Genomic DNA, 19,512 nt, shown 5'->3' on the forward strand with positions numbered 1-19,512 from the left:
TGCGTGGCAGTAAATTTCTTTTTCAATACTCTCCTAACCAGAGTGATTTAAAGTTCACATACTTCTGTATATTTGCAGGACCATACCAATAATACTGAATTTTTGTAATGGTTACTCAGAGACATTGTAAGACCTAGAAATGATTCCATGTCATTAAGGAAGGGGAAAAGGAGTCTTGGAAAAAGTATTTCTTTTGCTTTCTAATTAAAGAATGGCAGATCCTTTGTGTATATGCTGGTATTCTTCCTTCTCTCATGGCAGCTAAAACTAATAAATCTCCCCATTCTTCCCTCCTTATCCCTGTCAAGGCCTCAGAATCCTCTTCACCATACTGTTCTAAGCAGCTACACAAATTACTTGGAGTTAGCAAAAGAGATGAAACCCATTTAACTTGCTGTAGTCCCTGGGAGAACAGGTGATGAGCAGAGCCCCCTACTTGACCTGTAGGGCTGGTCCTGGTCCTGAAAGCACAGTGACATTGCTGGTTGCCTCGCAGAAGGAGAGAGAGGTTTGAGGTCTCACACTGGCAGTTGAATGCTCTAGTTTGTAATTGACATAATCACTTCTGCTCACGACTCCTTGGCCAGAATTCCTTCAGCTTCACCCAAGCACAAGGATACAGGAAGTATAATCCTGTCATGTGCCTGGAATGGCAAGAATGGAAATCGTGAGCCAGTTTCACTAATGACTGCCGTGTTCCATTTGATGTGTTTTAATGCTCAGCTTCTCAGCCTGTTTCACTAGGCAGAAGGCCCTCTTGCTTTGCTCATAGGATATTTACTCTACTTTTCGGTTAAAAAGCTGAGATCTTCAGGCATCTCTGTGTGTAGGTAAAGGAGGCTCAGTAGTCCCAACATCCTTTGGAACACTTGTCGTATGTAGAGTTCTGCAAAAAAAGAAAAAAAAAATTAGTCTTACTGTTTAAAGAAAAAAAAAAGCATATGAGAAATGCTGCTTCGTATCTCTCTCTCTTTTTTTTTTTAAGTCAGAACGCACATTAGTACATGATATATCCTGATGAGTCCTGCTGTAAAGACTTACCTCATTTCATTCAGTGTTTCTTAATCTCCTTTGACTACACAATATTTTTTTCTTCTATCATGTCTAATAACATCTCATGGAAGCAGTGTTCTGGGGAACCACTGTAGTAAACACTGCACTAGGTACCTGGAGACTTTTATCACCTTGGGAAGCATTGAAACAGCATGGACAATTTTACTGCATGGTCCAGGATTCTCACTTCAGAACTGTGTGACCTTGGATATATAGTATCACTTTTTTTGACCTTTGCTTCTGAATGTGGAAAAATGGGGGTGATATTATCTACCTCAATGCATTGCTGATTACCACTAGGACATAATAGGCCGCAAACAAATGTTGTATATCCTCTCCTTCCCTTACTGATATCATTTACTTTCACCCACATATTTAGTTTAATATAAGCATGTAACTTTTTTTCCAATTCTGATTCTCCTGGGATAATCAATATAAGATTCTTTTGCCTTGAAATATTCACAGACTATGTGAAATTTAAACCAGAGAATCTGCACCAGAGTGCACCCGGCTGCGGGCTCCTCTTTCATTTTACTTTCTTTGAAAGCCACCCATTTACTTCTCCGTACGAATATGATTCTCCCCTCTAAGCATCCAGATCGGTGCAGAAGTTTGGGGATTGCTCAGGGCAGATCTGCCAGGGGAAAGATACCTGATTCCTCTCCCGCAGTTGACTAAGGACTTGTTGTATCTTTGGCCCAAAGCATTCTCCAGGACACAACATGAGAATTCTAGAAGATACTTGTGAGGTGCTTGCATTGAGATCCAGGTATGAGCAGAATACTATCATTATCTTAATTACATTGTGCTGGAATTTATCATACTCTGCAAATTAAATTTGCTTAAAATTACATTCATGCCATTTATGCTTATGGTTGCTGAATATTCTATGAAGTCTTGAGTTACTGAAGTGGGTTTGTTAATATCCCATAAAGAAAGGTGTGGCCCAAACTGTCAAGACGCTTCTTCAGAATTGTATTGGTTCATTTCTTGGACAATATTTCTACCTTTCTGCTTAAAAAAAAAAAAATCACAGAATTACCTACATTGCAAGTAGTAGATTACTTTTGAGATGCCACCTACTTTGATTCAAAACTCTGCAACTGTGCCACTTAAGTCAATTGAGTCTTTTCTCAGAAATACCTCACAGTCATCCTGGTGGTGTTTTTTGAAGTGACATTAAGAATTATTTTAAGCATTTGCAAGGACTAGGATTATTTATTAGAGCAAATAATTCGTTACACGGGGTCTACAGAAGTCTGCAATGCAAACTGGGAAGTTCCTTGTTTGTCACTAAACTACATACTGATCTACAGTAGAGATGAATACAGACTCTTCTTTTTTTATTAGTTCAGAAGAATGACTAATTCTTCATCATATTATTTGATGTCGACTTATTCCATATTCATATATACACATGCTAATCGGCTTCATTGGGATCAGTGATATTTTGATGGTTTGATTTATTTTAGTGACTTTTCTATTCTGAATCCCTAGAGTAGATCAGATTTGGCAAAATAGATGGGAGCAAGTCTGAGCAACGCTGAGAATAATATTCTGCTGTTGTCTTTAATTAATCATCTGAATCAGTACATTTCCATTTCTGTGTCATGACTCTATATTTAAATATTTCATATTTGTCATGGAAATGCTCATAAAAATTATTTTTTAAATCCTCAGTTATTATCTTTGATGAGCAAATTTCAAACTTATCAGATTTTTTGGAATAACAGTGTAGCAACTTAATGATCATTTGATACTGTTGGGACAATTCTCACTTTTACAGCATCTCATTTCGTTCTTGATTCCACCAGACCTTTGCAGTTTTTGTGGTTCACGACAGTTGTTGGCTCTCAGCCGGGGTACCTTAGTTCTCTTTCACTTGGCTCCTGTCTCCAGTAGCCTAGCTGGACTTTTTCCACAGCGTGTTGGTCTCAGGGTTCCAAAAAGACAGAAAAAACAGAAGCTGCAACGTCTGTTAAGGCCTGACCTTGGAAAGTCACATAGCAACACTTTGATCACATTCCACTGGTCAAAGCAAGCCACAGGCCAGTCCAACCTCAGTGGGAAGGGAAATAGACTCCAACTTTTGGTGAGAGGAGCCGCAAAGTCACTTTGCAAAGGGGCGTGTAGGATGGGAGGGATTCTTGTGCTAATATTGGTGAATAAGCTACCACAATGTCTTCAGGTGTTTCATTGGTGTAAAGATTCCATTTCATTTCTTTCTTGCATTGTGTGTATCCTGAACTGGCTGTGTGTCAGCAAGAGTTCAGCACAGGGTCTGGTATGTTGCCACGCCACTTTAACGTGGCAAAAACACCCTACATGTTCATGCAAAAGGACAGAGACAGTCACTTCTGGGCTGATGGTGAGAGTGGAGAAGAAGAGGGAAAGAAAAGGCATTACCCAGTTTCTGGTAGTCCTTGATGATATAAATGATGCTATGAGAAAGTCAATGGCTCCCAATAATTAGACTGTCCAACAGGCAATGGGATTTTCAGTGTGTCTGACAGCCTGACTCATTGACATAGACTGTAATACCTAATCTTCCTCCTATCTGTCAACCCAGGGGAGCCCGAGTTACCTTGAAGAAACTGAAGCTCAAAGCTGGAAAAGGGCAACAATTCAGGCTCTGCATCCCTCTTACTTCCTCCCGCTGATAGAGATGGCTCTCTCATTCTTGATCCGCTTGTTCACAGTTCCCTGTTAGAACAAGGGCGTTCTCAGGGCTTCCTTTGCCCAGCACTGAGGCCTCCTTCCACCGTGAGGTTGTACGTCCCCTCCGCTTTCTTCATTTGAGGCTGGGTTTTCCTCAGGCAGTTAGCAGTTTTGCACAGTCTGTATTTCATGAAGTGTGATTCTCTTCCATGAACAGAAGGACTCTGCGTATAGAGGGCACACTTCTAATGAGAGGACCGGCAGAGACTGAGTCATGAAAGCTATACAAACTGTAACATCACGATGCTATGCTTAACAACGTGGACTTCGGAATCAGACAGATTTGGGTTGAATTCTAGTTTTAGTCTCCTACGGAGTGAACTGTCTTGCACAGATTTCTTATATTCTGTGAGCTGTAATTTCCTCATCCGCAAAATAGGAATTATAATAGTCCTCCATTGGTTTGTTGGAAAGATGAAATCAGCGAGAGTCCATATATAAATGAAACGGTGATTTTGGCCAAAGGAAGAATACCCGACAACTTCCTTTGATGCATAAATTGCTAGGCCATTTTCAAGGATAGATTTTGGTCCAAATGTGGAGAAATAGTTTCTGATTTTAGAAAATGGGAATGCAGGACCATCCTGAAAAGTTTGTCTAACACCCCTAGGCGGAGTTAGATCCTGCCTTCTCTATGCTCCCACAACATCCTGTACTGATTTCTATCAACAGCACTCGTCTCTCAGCGTCCTATGATCTGTTTATGCTACATGATGGTTTGGGATAATAGAGTGTGAACACTTCAAGGTCAGTCACTCTGTCACATTCATCTTGGCATCCTAAATTTTCACACAAACCCCGGACTGAAAGGAGGCAGTAGTTGTGGGGTGGATGGATGAGGGAGTTGCCAGCCAACCCTGTGTTTGGTTCACTCTCCTGTTTGTGAAGTCCGCTTTAAATCTCACCTGCGCTAAAAAGTCTTCTTTGATTTTCCTCTGCTGTGAGACATCCCTTTGTCGACCATAGGAACTAAATCATAATTATTGACCTTCTCTTCTTTAAAAAAAACTGTTATTACTAAATGAATGTGTCTCCTTTAGACTATAGGGAGAGGCCAGATCCCATTTGATAATCTCTTTCACAGGCTTTCAGACATAATGAGTACTGGATAAACATATTAAATTCAATTGAGTAGATTACCTTCTTTGAGGGTTATCATGCACGTTGGCTAAAAAGTCCCTTCAGAGGTGTTAATTCTACGCAAAGAGGACCCAGGGGAAAGTGTGTTCTTGTAGCCCATGCGCAATATGGGATTTGCCCGCTAACAAGGCCTAAGAGTCTCCAAATTAAATTATATAGCACCTGTGATATTACCTTAAAACAACTGGCATATAAACAGTGGCAGAAGACTTTCAAGAGCCGTCTGCTGTTCTTCAAAATTAATTCGCTTTCCCTGAGTTGCTTGTCTAGGAACAACATGGAGCACATGGTACCCACCATCTTCGGGTAATATGGTATTTTCTTCTAAGGCTTGTGCACTTATTTTGAGAAAATAATTGTATTCTCAGAAGAATTTGTGAATAACACACTGTTTTGGTGCTCTCACGTGTTTGCAGATCACATGCTTCATTTTTCCATTTGGTAGTGGCAGAAACTCCTTGAGTTGTAATGGGGAGTAATACTTGTGATTTATCTATGTGGTGTCAATACCACGACACATTTTATGGCTGTGATTAGTCTTTAAAAGCATCAGAATGATTACAGAGTCATGAAAATGTTCTACCGTGTTGACATATTTTTCTTAGAAAGGTAATTTTTTTAAGATACGTAATATTTTTCTAATATGCTATTAAGATAACATTGTAGTCCTCAATTTAGGAAAAGAGGAATACCCTCCCCCCACAATACTTTCAGTTTCCTTTACTTAATTTTTTTCTGATGTGATTCCTCTAAATCAAGGGCTGACACTTCAAGGCCCATGGGCCAAATCTGGCCAGGCTCCTCTTTTTGTATATAAAGGTTTCCTGGGATACAGCCACATCTATTTGTGTTCGTATTATCTATGGCTCCTTAGGCATATGGCCCACCAAACCTAAAATATTTACCATCTGGCCCTTTGCAGAAAAAGTTTGCTGATCTGCTTTGACTTCTTTATGAACCTCTTTATATTTTCAGGTAGCCATGGGATAATTCATCCCACTCAGAGGTTCCCCATGGTTACTCTAGAACCCCTGCCTTACTCAGATGTCCCAGGTCCCCACTGCATTGGGCAGCCCTCTGTGCTGCTATCTGTGCCTCCGACAGTACTGCGGTTGTGTATTTCAGTGCCTGTCTCCCGGACCGGAAGGACAGGAACACCTTCTTATTCTCCTTTGCTGTTCCCAGAGCCTAGTACAGTGTCCACACTTAAGTGATGCTCAGTGTTCATTGAAGGAACAAATGAGTTACACGTCTCAGTCACGATATAAAGCAGCATTTTAATAGATACAGTTTATCTGAGACTCTGAGTATTCTAGAAGCTACTTCTTTCTAGTTATAAAAGGGTTTTTTAAAAAGGCTTTTACCTTCACAATTTTATTTCCTTTGGGCTCATGTGAAAATTAGTTTCTGTTAAAAATGAGTTTACATTTCTCCAGTTTTCATCTAACATTAGTTCTAACCATGCTAGATCTTAAGGATAAACTTCTTTGAATTAAAAAAAATATATTGCAGACTATCTCAATCTTGTATAGATGATTGAAAAGTAAATGAACGTCATCTCCATTTTGTCAGCGTTTTAGTACTCAGAGGTGGCTGATACAAGGGTCTGGTTTATTATTTATTCTCTCATTGCAGCAAGACTTCCTAAGCGTCTCTGGTGTTGTAGGTGGTGGTGAAAGAGCAATAAACAAGACAAAGCCTTTACTTTTGTGGAACTTCCTTTCTCATCTGGGTACGTAGTAACCAGCCAAGAAACCCGCCAGCTGGTGGCAGGGGGGCTGTGAAAAGATTAAAATAGGGTGATATAAGAGCGAGTAAGCAAGTAGCAGTTTAAAGTCCCTAGCAGTTCATTGTTCTTTTGAGAGAGTGGCATTGGAATTAGGTTCTGAATGATAAGAAAGAAGCGGCCATGTGAAGATCAGGGGGGATTGATCTAGGCAGAACAAATAACCAGGACGAACCCCCCAAATCTAGGAAGGAGCTTAGTGTGTTTGAAGAACAGAAAGAAAGCATATATGGCAGATGTATAGTATGCTAGAGAGGAGTGAGGAAAAAGAGGCTCAGGAGGTAGGTAGGCATCAGTCCGGACGCAGCCTACGGTGAGGTTAAGGCTCAGGCTCTTGTCTTCTCTGGTTGTAAAGGAACTGAGGGAAGACGGTTGATGCTGACTTTCTGATGCCCAGTTAGTGCCCAGAATGGCCCCAGGGAGTGTGACGGTTAGCGAATCTGCTACTGGCCAGGTCAGCTTCTCACACTGCAACCAGAGGCTCCAGAGCCCCACGGTGTGTAATGCCAGACCCAGCTACTTCCATGTAGAGTGATGTGGAACCCACCTGTGTGGCCATTTCTAGGTTGAGTTGGCTGTTTGGCCATCCTCTGGGTCCCAACAGAACGAAGACAGTGATCACCCACGTGACCACCTGCAGAAGTAAGCACCCTTGAGAGTAATCTCCATTTCATCTTATTTTTTGCATCAAAATGTCTGTGTGTGATATGCAGATAAGATGACTTTTTAACAGAAGGTTGGGTCGCAGGGAATATTATGTCAGGACAATGTTGCCTAAATGGGTTGCTGAAAAATATTCACCTAAATGGGAATGTGCTTAGCTGTTGAAATCTTTTGTGATATGTTATATTTCTATACTAATATTCAGTTACAGTAAAAAACGTATGTGATGTATCACCCTGCGGTTAGGTATGTACAGGATAGAACATCTCACACGTTCAACCATTTTGGTTCCGTTCCATAAACAGTTTGATTCGTTAAACTTGGGTCAAGCTGATTCTTAGCACCGGGTAAGAAAATGGACAGGTAATAAGATACAGTTTTTTATGGCATTGGAAAAAACCTTTCAGATGTCATTGATATTACTAAAGTAACGTTAGACACAAAGATTGCCAGATTCATTCCGTCCGTTTTCACAGTAAGCAGTTGTTTCAATAGAACGTTATTCCCTTCTCCACCTAGTTGCTGTGTGCAGACATAGCCAACCACAGTAATTATGAATATTGTTGGAAGCTTGCAAAATTGTCATCTTGCTGTGGTTTGGTGAAGTCAGAGCCTAAGGGAGGGTGTAAATTAAAGCGGGGAGGAGGAAGATGGGGAAAGGGCTCTTTTAACAGCAAAAAAAGCAACTCAGTGGGAGTGGAGGCTGGCAATCAGCTCAGAGGAAATGAAAGGAAATTCTCCATTTCTAAATGGTTCATTGACCCGTGATAATAAAGCAGCCCTGCCAAAGAAGGATAATTATCTTTTTAAGTATCAGATGCCCTGTGGGTAAAGGCCTCCCTTGAAAAATGAACTCAGGTTAAACAAATACTCCTTTTCCTAGTTTACCGTTGACATAAATTTCCTGATTATGAGCAAAATTAATCCGTTTTCCCTCTCTTTTCCCCCCTGTCTTATGGAAATCAGGCCCGCCCAGCTGAGCTCAGCGCATATCCCCTTGGGTCCTGAGTCCTACCACTCGTATGGTGGGCTAAAATACTTGATGTTCTGGTGAGACTAGCAACTGTAGACTTGTGGTTTTATTATGCCCCTTAGCTGCTTGGCTCAAAGCAGAAGCATGCTCTTTTAAAACAAGAAAAACGAAAGAAACAGAAAAGAACATTAGCTTTTTTTCTCCTGCTGGTACCTGAAAACGGAACAAAAATTAATGTAGCTTGTGTGTGTACACACATGTATGTGTCCACGTCTATAGGTGTATACCATACACTTATGAGTTCAAATACAAAAAGGGACTGAAACGTTATTGATGATGGGACGCTGAATGTTTGTTTGCTACCAACAAATGATCAAACCTGCATCCTTTTTCTCTAGAATTTGTTGTTTGTTCAGACCAATAATGTAAATATGTTGATTTGTCTGACTAATAGAATACATTAAGATGGCTTCATTCGCACAAGCAGACACCCCTTGTTTTAACTTAATGATTTACCTTCAACTGCCTTCTTGAATTCTTAATAATCAGTTTGAGGAATGCTTGTCATCAACTGCTTGACTGTGTGGCACATCTCCTTGTTATAAATGAAGCTCACTGAACCATTTTCAGAATCTCTATACTCCTTTTAAAAATAAAATACTATTGTCTTTTGATTCCATATTTCTCTACAGAGATATTGAAATTAAAGTTTTGATTGTGATGCTCTTTCTAGAAAAACCAACTGAATATTCCAGTTGCTTTTCCAACCCAGGGCCTTTGGCTGCTTGAGAATAGGGGTCAGGAGATAACGGTCCAGCATAGATCCTGCCTCGTGGCCTAATTATTTCAGCCAGCACTTAAGTCTCTCTGAACACTGATGTCTTTTTCTCTTAAGAGAATTTCTTCAGTGCGCCATAGCTTCTCCTTTAAGGTATAATGAACCATGTTTGTAAGCTGTCTTTGAATTCCTTGGAGTTCAGTGATTGGTAAATATTTGTTCTTTTATTCCTTAGCCTTTGGGAGTTCAGGCCCTGGGCCAAGGGGATTCAAGCCTGTGGGTATAAACTTCTTGGTAAAAATGGTCCCTAAAGCAAGCAGAGTGTACCTTAACAGACCTCACTGCAGATGTCCTCGTGTGTCCCCTCCGGCCAGTGGAGCGCTTCCGAGACCTGCATCCCGATGAAGTGGCCGACCTGTTTCTGGCAGCACAGAGAGTCGGGACGGCAGTGGAAAAGCATTTCCAGGGCACCTCTCTCACCTTTTCCGTGCAGGTGAGTGCACAGATAGCTCGCTCATCCAGGGCCACCCTACCATCCACAAGGCCCCGACGTGGACTTGGTGAACAGGGTGGGATATCAGCGGAGGCAATGCGCGCAGGGTTGTTGACCAAGCAGCTGGGAGTACTGGACGTGCGATGTATGTGATGAGCATGAAGACGTTCCAGATCTTTTACTGGAACTGGGGCTGGACATGTCATTTTGATTCCAGGAGAAATATGTTTTGAGCCCTGCTCTATTTCTAGGGGAATAGAGATATGCAGGTTAGGTAGGGCCTCGCCCTCACAAGGCTGACCTTTTTAATTCAAGCCTCAGTGATTGATTATGGATTGCTTATGGTATGAAGCTGGATTGATTGAGTGTTCACTGTGGCCTCCTTCCTGGTAAAGAAGCTAGACCCCCAATCACTAGAGATCTCTAGGCCGAGTCTGAGCCAATGCTTGTCAGTGTGGGAGGAGGAGGTCGGCGGTGGGTCATCAGCTGTGGGAATTGATTGAATCTTCAGGTAGTAATATACCATGAGCCCCTTCCTACCGCCCATGGAAAGAGCTTCGGGTATCTATACATAATTAAAGACCTGTGTGGCCTTGAGATTTGATGACTCTCCAAAAACCCTTTGGAAAGAAGTGGATGGTTTCATGATGCAAGACCTTGTGCTCAGTGCTTTAGGCAAACTGGATATTTATCATCCTCCCTCTACCCTCCTCAGCTCTCCACCGTAGACTTTAAAAGAGAACAGATAGAGAAGGCCACTGTTTTCAGGTCGTGAAAGACTCTGACTAGAAATGCTCATCTTCATTTTTTTTTTTAATTTATTTATTGGCCGCGCCATGCGGCCTGCGGAATCTTAGTATCCCGACCAGGGATTGAACCTGTGCCCCGTGCGGTGGAAGCATGGAGTCCTAACCACTGGATGACCAGGGAATTCCCTCATCTGCATTCTTTAAAAAAAACTTTTGCCACCATGTCTGTGTCAAGAGTATCTAAACTTCCTTGTAAAATACTGTGTGTGGGGGGGGTTGTGTGTGTGTGTGTGTGTGTGTGTGTGTCCGTCTGTCTGTGTGTATTGTGTATTAACCCCTTTGAGTCACCTTCAGGCAGGTAGTTAAGCTCAGGGTGGGTTTATTAAGCTGATGCTGCAAATCATGTTTCCAGAGAGACCAAATGAAGGCAACTGGGTGAAGACATCTGTCAGTGTTTAATGGAATACTAGAAGAAAATTCACATACATAGGAAATGGCCAGTGCTGGTTATCTAACATGATTTGCTAGAAACTTAATTCCAAAAGTATAGAAACTGATGTTAAAAAATGTAGAAACTGTTGCTATTATATAAAGCACTTAGAGTACTTTCATATATGTGTTTTCAAACTTTTTAAAACTTTAACGTACAGTAAGATTTATATTTATTTCACAATCATATATTCCCCTCTCCCCCTACAGACATGTAGATAAAGGAAACAGAAACTTCACAAAGCAGTGTTTACCTATTCTGTACAGTCTAATAGTTTTTGTTCTGTTATCTGATTTCTTTTGTCTTCAGTGCTGGTCACAGCCCATCAGGTTGACTTTATGACCCACTAATAGGTTGAGACTCCAAGTTTGAAAACCACTGGGTACACAGGTCTGCTTAATCGTCGCCATAGCAGGGCAAGAATTCTCACCCCAAGTAGTTTGGGTCTTAGAAGTAGAAAGCCTTAACCTAAATTTTCAGAGTTGTCATTCCATTTTGAAATTTCTGATCGTAGAAACGTCGCATGTTATGCTGTTCCCAACCAGCTGAGCACTTACTTGCTTTTGCTTTGTATTGTGGCTGATGACTTGGCGAGTTTGCTTATTTTTTAGCTAAGCAAGTAGTTCAGCTGGGCTTCAGAAAGCCGAGGGAAGGACCCAGGATGGGAAAAGAGCTCAGCTACAATAAACACTTGCACCTTTTCTCCCAAGGTCAGAAGAGCCAGAAAGGGCCCACTCTGGGTGCTCCTTCTACATGAGACAGCCCATATTCTTGCTTCTTGCTTAATGGATTATGTTTATAGCAATTTCCTGAGGAGAGACTTCAAGTAATCAGGCATTAATTAAGCTACATCTGGTTTAAAGATAACCAAAAGGTGTGATACTTCACCTCCCCAAGTATTTCCAGTCTTCCTTTAATGCAATTAAAACCATAGCCAAAAGCAAAGAGCATGAAAAGTAGGAAAGGGGTTCACTCACTGGATAATTTATATCATTTTTATACATAACTTTTTACTCTCAAGCGGAAATGGAGAACTATGGGGCCCCCTACCTTCGAAGCAAATGGTCCCCATGAGGAAACTATAAATGAACACACAATGAAATTGGATCTAAATTATTAACAGGCAATATTTCTGAATAAGCAGGAGATACCATCTATGTTCTCACCTCTGTCTTTTTTTTTTTTTTCCCCCTATTTCTAGGATGGCCCCGAAGCCGGACAAACTGTGAAGGTGAGTGCTTATTATGTGCATGCAAATTAATAGGGGGCGGTTACAAGAACTAACAAAAAATCACATCTAATCACACATATATAAAATCACAACTAATAAAAAGTCATTTGGAGCACATTCCTCCTTCAGTATGTTATCTTCGAGGTCGGAGAGAGCCTTGGTGTTGGAGCTATAAATCGTGACATTGTAAACTTTGCCAAGCAATGTGTTTCACATTCGTTTACAAGACATTTACCTTTTGTAGTAAAATTATTATCGTTCAAATGCTAAAACAGAAACTAAATCATGGAGTTCTGAAACAGAAACGGAAGTCAAACGAGCTCATGGGAGGTAGTGTCTAGGAAACAGGACATATGCCGCATGTGCATTGGCGGGTCTCCTGTTAAGCCTGCGCCTCTGTGGCAGCCTTCCGGTTCTCTACGCTGTATATTGTTGCTTTGCCATTGTTGAGTGGAGGGCTCACAGATACGGTGGCCCCATGGTTGTCCCTTCACTCCTGGCCCTTTGCTTCCCTCTGTTCTCCTCCTTTCCACCCACACACCTACTCTTTTCCTCCCTTCGTACTTAATACCAAAGTTCAACATAATGGAGCCAGTGGAGCTCAAAAGTGAGTTTTTAAGTGTGCCAGAAGACGGAAGGAAGATTTATCAGCATAGTCTCTGCTTCCCTAATAAAGTAAAAGAAAAGAATAAAATCCTGGCTGATTCTGAAGCTGAGTTTCGGCCCCCTTCATACAAATGCAAATGCCTGTGCAGTTAGTTCCTACACCTAAATCATAGAAGAGGCCTTTTTATTCTTTTTCTTTTCATTTTTTTCGTGTTAGAAATCTGAAGCAAGTCTAACTGGGGTGCTTATGTTACATTTTGCGAAATAAGATTTTATGGCTTTGAGACTGACTGTGAGTGCGTAAGGTAATGCTTGGTACCAAACAATGCCAAATGAACATCATCCTCTTTTGATATTCGTCTGCGTATGGTTTTAATGCTTAACATAGCAACCGTGGGACTTTTATAATAGAATCTCTGGGAGATACTTTTGAGGAGCAAATGTCCTATAGAGATTGCCACCAAATTCCTTATGATAAAAAAGAGCTAGCCTCGCTCCAGACACACAGTGTGATAAGGACAGAGGGGCTTCACAGCTTTCCCCCACCTCCATGCCAGGCTTCTAAACATGCCGATGCTAAAAAAAAAGCAAACAAAACGGTGTAATACGGTAGCTTCGTTTTGGAAATACAAAATGTAAGTGTTTAAACCTGGTTGCTAGATTTTTTTTTTCTTTTTAAAGAATATTCATTTATCTATTTATTTGACTTCACCGGGTCTTATGCGGCACACGGGGGCACGCAGGATCTAGTTCCCTGACCAGGGAACGAACCTGGGCCTCCTGCGTTGGGAGGGCAGAGTCTTAACCGCTGGACCACCAGGGAAGTCCCACTAGATTTTTTAAAAAATCAATATTCAAATATAAATGACAACACCACCAGATTAGTTAGGTGCTTTGTGCAGTATCTATTTGATGAAATTCCTTCAGCCATTGAAAGTGACGCTGCAGAGGCATAGCTAGTAACATGGGAGAAATTCAAACCATGTCAAGGGGCATGCAGAGATACTCTGCACAACATAAACATATCTGAAATTTTATATGAATATATAGGTTATATGATCTCAAAATTTTATTTTGGGAATCTGAATGGGACGTTAATCTAAACGGGGCATTTTCCTAGACAAGCAGGCACTGAATAGAGACAAAAAGTAGATTAGTGGTTGCCAGGGGCTGGAGGAAGAAGGGAAGGAGAGCGACTACTACCAGGTAAGAGTTTCTTTTTAGGGTGATAAAAATATGGAATTAGTGGTGATGGTTGTGCAACATTATGGATATTTTTAAAACCCACTGAATCGTACATTTTTAAATGGTAAATTTTATGTTATTTGAAATACATCTCAATTAAGAATGATAATAAAAAATCCCAACAAACACCAAGTCTAGCAGGGTTGAGCACCATGGCTGTAGACTCTCTGACTCTAGTACTGACTACTTTTTCATGTCCCAATGATCGGGCCAAAATTTTTAATGGTTTTGTTAGCTTTGATGGTGGGGTGATGGAGTAATTTTTGGAGTATGGCACTCATATATAAGTTGTTGAATGTGGTTCTTATCACTGCCATTGTAATTTAGCTTAAGTTGATTTTTTTTTTACAGTTCTTTTTTTTAATTGGCAGATTATGTTCTTTTGAACATCTTTCAGTTGTTTCCTATGTGATCCCTAATTTCCCCCATATGAATTAGCAGGGCCATCTCAAATCGTTTGTGTAATATTAAATGGCTAAAAGAAAATATCCATATGCATGTGACCTTTGAATAGCAGGAGTTTGAACTGTGAGGGTTCACTTATACAGGAATTTTCTTCAGTAGTAAATACTACAGATAAGTGGTTGGTTGAATCTGCAGGCGCAGAACTGCGTGTATGGAGGGCTGCCTCTGAATTATACAGATTTTCTACTTCGAGGGAGGGTCGCAACTCCTAACCCCCAAGTATTAAGGGTCAGCTGTACATAAAACGAAAACCTCAGTGGATGACAAAGTTTTGAAAACTGTCCTTTTAGACCAAGTCTACATATCACAAGTTGTCTATGTTTTCTAAGTGTGATTCTTATACTACCTACCCACTATTCTTATACTACCTACCTGAGAATTAATTTTGATATTACTTTAATAAAAAGGTTGATTCTGTTTTTATTCTAAACTTCCTGATTTAGAATTTTTGTGTTTGGGGCTTGGGAATCTTCATTGTTAACAAGCACGCCTCATGAGTCTTCTCAGAATGTAAATATTTACCAGCCTTGCTGCTTTATGGTGATAAAGTAGTAGGTGGTGATGGCCACATAACCTTGACCCAAGGAAGCCAGGAGTCAGCCCCTCCAGGGAGTAAAGCTAATCTCCGAGAGGCAGTAGTGAGTGGTGGTGTGAAGCGAGATCGTAATCCCCTGCCCAGGAATTGAACCTGGGGAGCCTGGATGAAAACCGGGGAGCCTGGCCACCACACACCTTGGGTCTTGTCCCCAGTGAAAAATGCATTTCTCACGGAAGCAAAAACTGTAAAAACAGGTACAAGTTTATTATTAGAGACATAGCACAACAACAGGCGGGAGAGCACACAGAGAAACAGTTTGTTTAGTTAGGACAGAAGCAAGGCAGAGATGCACACCGGAGAGGAAGGGTGTGGGCGTCCTCCCGAATGAGGAGAAGCCAGGAAAGAGGTGGTTAGGTCATTCATATAGGACAGTTCTTCCGGGTGTTCGTTTACCTTTGGCCAATTACCTGGTTTCTTTTTCCACACCTGCCCTGCTCTAGGACCCTCCCCAACGTGCGTGTGCAACGTTTTTCCAAGGTGGATTTCAGCCCAGAGGTCTATAGGACGGCCTTAGCATCACGTATTATGGGGTGTGCCCCCTCCTTTTGACCCGCAAGGAGCCTTTCTGCGCATGTGCGATGTTTCCCTTGCCTCAAGGATGGGAAATGTATGACCTCTTGATCCTTTAGCAGAGTTTAGTCCCTCTCTGTCCCTGCCATAAAAGTGTCCAATGTCCGGTTATCTACCCTATTCCTGTTGTTGTTTCTTATATCAAAGTGCAGATCTCGAAATACAGAGACCGGTTATCTACCCTATTCCTGTTGTTGTTTCTTATATCAAAGTGCAGATCTCGAAATACAGAGAGGAGTCTGCTCATAAATATGCAGTCGGGAGCCAGTTTGTCTCTTGCCTCAGGAAATGTAAACAAGGGGCTGATAATGAATGTCCGCCTGAAGCCCATCTTCTTCTCACCCCAGGAAGTGTGAACAGGAGGCTGGTTGTCAATGGCTAGCCTGGGGCCCATCTACCTCCTGCCTCAATGCCACATGGTCAGTATTTAGCGGCCAGGTTTTGAAAGCTACAAATCATGAGTAAGCATTTCAGATTTTGAAATTCACACAGTTGAACATTATGAGGCACTATCTGACGGCCTGCCACGGAAAGGGCAGTGACTCTTTTCCTTCTCTTTGCTTCTGTGTCTGGCTCTCGGTGTCCCGCCTGACGCCTGGGCCCTAAACCGTTTTTGTCTCATGTTGGGTGGTAAGAGCAATAAGCCCAGCAATGATCCCTTCCCTTGCTGTTGTTAGCGGAAGTGCACCACTGAGCAAGCCTCTTGAACGTGGCACCCCTTTAGGGCTTTTTTGTTTTGTGGGCTTTGAATTCTTCTTTGCAAAGAACAAGGGTGGCCTAGCTTATTCAGTAAGGCATTTGTAACGAAAGGGAAATATCAAACTAAAAATGTGACCTCTTTTATTTATTTATTTTTTTGCGGTACGCGGGCCTCTCACTGCTGTGGCCTCTCCCGTTGCGGAGCACAGGCTCCGGACGTGCAGGCTCAGCGGCCATGGCTCACGGGCCCAGCCGCTCTGCTGCACGTGGGATCTTTCTTCCCAGACCGGGGCACGAACCCCCAACTTCCCCATCAACCCAGCCCTAAGCACCACTAATCTATTTTTTGTTTCTGTAGGTTTGCATGTTCTGGACATATCACATAAATGGCCTCGTATAATATGTGGTCTTTTGTGATTGGCTTCTTTTCACTCAGAATGATCATCCATGCTTTTGTATGCAAATTCCTTTATATTGTCGAACTGTATTCCATTGTATGTATATACCGAAATTTATCGGCAGGCGGACTCACAACCACTGCGCCACCAGGGAAGCCCTAAAAATGTGACCTCTTATTTCTCGATTGTTTATTAACTCTCCCGTTTGAGTCTAAAAGGAGGAGGGCACTGCTGTCCACCAGGTGATTATTGCAGCAATTTTGATATCCTGCGGGCTTGAGAAATGATCCCTTTCTTCTGGTCTCAGCCATATAATCACCATATGCATATCCATATTATCATGTACCTGTACAGCCACATGTCGCTGGGTCATCAGCCTTCGCTGACCAGCCCCTCCCCTCTGAGTAGCCCTCCTAAACCCTTTACTTCCTATCCCGTTTGCCTTGGTCGACTAAAAACAAAGACAAAAACCTAAAAGTTGTGAGTTGTGTTTATTCGGGGACCTTACTGAGGACGTTAGCCTGGGAAGACAGCCTCTCAGAGAGCTCTGAGGGACTGTTCCCAAGAGGTCAAAGAGGAACCGGGATATATAGGAGTTTTGCTGAAAAAAAAAAAAATGTAGTCAAACATCAAAAGATTAAAGATAATCACAAAAAAACAGACATCTCAAGTTAATGGTTTTTCAGTGCTTTTCTATGGGAAGATGCAAGAGTTCAGCTCATTGATATTATTCCTTTGACTTGCGTCTTTACTATCTAAGGCCAGTATCCTGTTTTTCTCCAACTTGAATTGTCCTCAGGGTGCACTGTAGGGGCCGCTGCTGCCCTGGCTGACGGCTTGATGGCAGGCAGCACTCTTTGTTTACTAAAATGGCAGGCAACATTTTTTGCCCATGCCTTATTTGATTTCCTTCAAGGCCCTCTTCACTGTCTTTTATTTGTTTGTGTGTTACTTTTTTTTTTCCCTGTACTCATATTATTTCTTTAGTCCCTGGAGAATGTAAGCTTCGTGAGAACCTGCATCTTACCATTGTGTACCGTGGCTCTCTTGGGCAGTGTGGGGAGGAAAATGGAGATGATAATGGTACTTACCATGACAGAACAAATACTTCTAAGCTTCTAACTTCAGTTAACATGAAGAAGCAGATGATATGTCCTAGTATTTCAGTGAGCAGTCAGAGGTGTGGGTTTTCTGGAATTTCTATCAGGAATCTCCCATATTTTGGCATCACTGACAAAGGCCAGAATTTCCACTAATCAAGTTCCCAAATCGTACTCCAAAATGTAATTCCAGCTAGTCAAATCATTAAGGCAATGTTCAGTCCTTTAAAAGGGATGCTACTGATTAAGTTTAATATGAGCTTTTAGAACAATTATTACGTGTGTCTTTGGGTGGGAGAGTGCTTTAGGTTATATTAAAGGGAGAGATTTATGGCAGGCAGGTAATCTAGAATTTTATAAGAACTATTTATAAATTATGTTTGCTTACACTCTTCTGTTTACGGTGCTTGACTCCTCTACTTACATATTTAATTTTATAGTGTTAATGTAGTGGGAAGTGTCTCTTATTTACTGTTGATACATTAGCAATTACTTTTTCTGGTTGCTTTGGGAAGAACAAGGAAAGGAATTCTTTAAAGAACTGTGATTTAAAAATTAAAAAAAACAAAGTCTTCCATTCACTGAGGAGTTTCTTCGGTCCCTCCCACAAGGAGATTTGGTAATCTTTTCAGTTCATGAACTTAGAGGACACTTTAGCTCTCAAAGTCCAGGTGTTAATACACTTTGACATTAGTCAGAGGCTCCCTAGGAGTATTAGCTCTGCTAATTTATTAGCTGTGTGACTTTTGGTCCAGCCTCTTAACCTCTCTGAACATTCATTTCCTCATTTTTCAAATGGGGGAAATCCTATCAAATGTATTGAGTGATGGTGAGAGGAAACTGATATGAAGATGTGAATAGAACGCCCAACCCACCACATCTTTTCCCTAGGACCTTATGCATGTTTCTTAATTTTAATCTTACTCTCAGTTTTCTCGTCCCTAAGACAGGCTAAGGTGTCACTTAGGGAGAATGTTTGTGGTATAGAGGTTGTTTGTGGCCCTGCCTAGTTCACTTAATTATACACTAAATTCTCTCACTATTAATTATTGCCTTTTAGCTTAAATTCTTAAAAAAAAAAAAACTTTCATCTGATCATATCTCTTGTGTAGTTTGAATAACTAGTTTGAACTTTTATTAAATTGACCACTTGAGCATTCAGAAATCTGCCTTATTAATTGGGGTGAGAAATCTCCGCCCAGGTACTTTTAACATCTGCTGTACCCCTCAGTGGTAACGGGTAAGTTGTGCTCCTGAGTCAACAGTGTATTTCACAATTACTCGAAATAGGTTTCAGTAGAACAGAAATCGATCTGCCCCCTATGCTGGTTCAGTAGGTCTGATGTGGGACCCGGGACTCTGCATTTAAACAGGCACTGTAAGTGATGTTCGTGTACACGTCACTCCAGTGCAAAGCCACTTAGCAAAGAAGTGACAAGATGTGGAGGAATCTCCACATAGCGGCTTGCTTTCAATCCAAAAGTATTCCTAATATTTGTTGTGCAGAGAAAGGAGAAACCGACATCTTAAAAATCGAACTGATTTTACTTGACTGGTATTTATTATTTTCATCTGGAAAGAAAGTTCAAGAGAGCTTTAATTTGCCAGAGAACTTTTATCCTTTGATTAAAGCCATGAAGAAAAGTGTCTTGCCTTTGTTTATAGCTAATTCTTGTATTTACTGCTGAAGAATTAGTATCTTCAGGATACAGTAGCTTTTATCTTGTGCAGTTGCCTTATAATTTGCATCTCTGCTC

General features: G+C 41.3%; 1 protein-coding gene across 6 annotated transcripts in view; it reads left to right on the forward strand.

Annotated features, from left to right (window-relative positions):
- FHIT (fragile histidine triad diadenosine triphosphatase) overlaps positions 1-19,512 on the forward strand; it is a 1,483,533-nt gene that overhangs the window by 1,199,033 nt on the left and 264,988 nt on the right. For all 6 annotated transcript variants that reach the window (XM_032649510.1, XM_032649509.1, XM_032649512.1 and 3 more), the window contains 2 exons: positions 9,459-9,604; positions 12,045-12,074. In XM_032649510.1, coding sequence (XP_032505401.1) covers positions 9,459-9,604; positions 12,045-12,074 — 176 coding nt within the window. The remainder of the gene's footprint in view (positions 1-9,458; positions 9,605-12,044; positions 12,075-19,512) is intronic.

Source organism: Phocoena sinus, chromosome 11 (assembly GCF_008692025.1).
Source record: "Phocoena sinus isolate mPhoSin1 chromosome 11, mPhoSin1.pri, whole genome shotgun sequence".
In the NCBI taxonomy this organism is placed as follows: Eukaryota; Metazoa; Chordata; class Mammalia; order Artiodactyla; family Phocoenidae; genus Phocoena; species Phocoena sinus.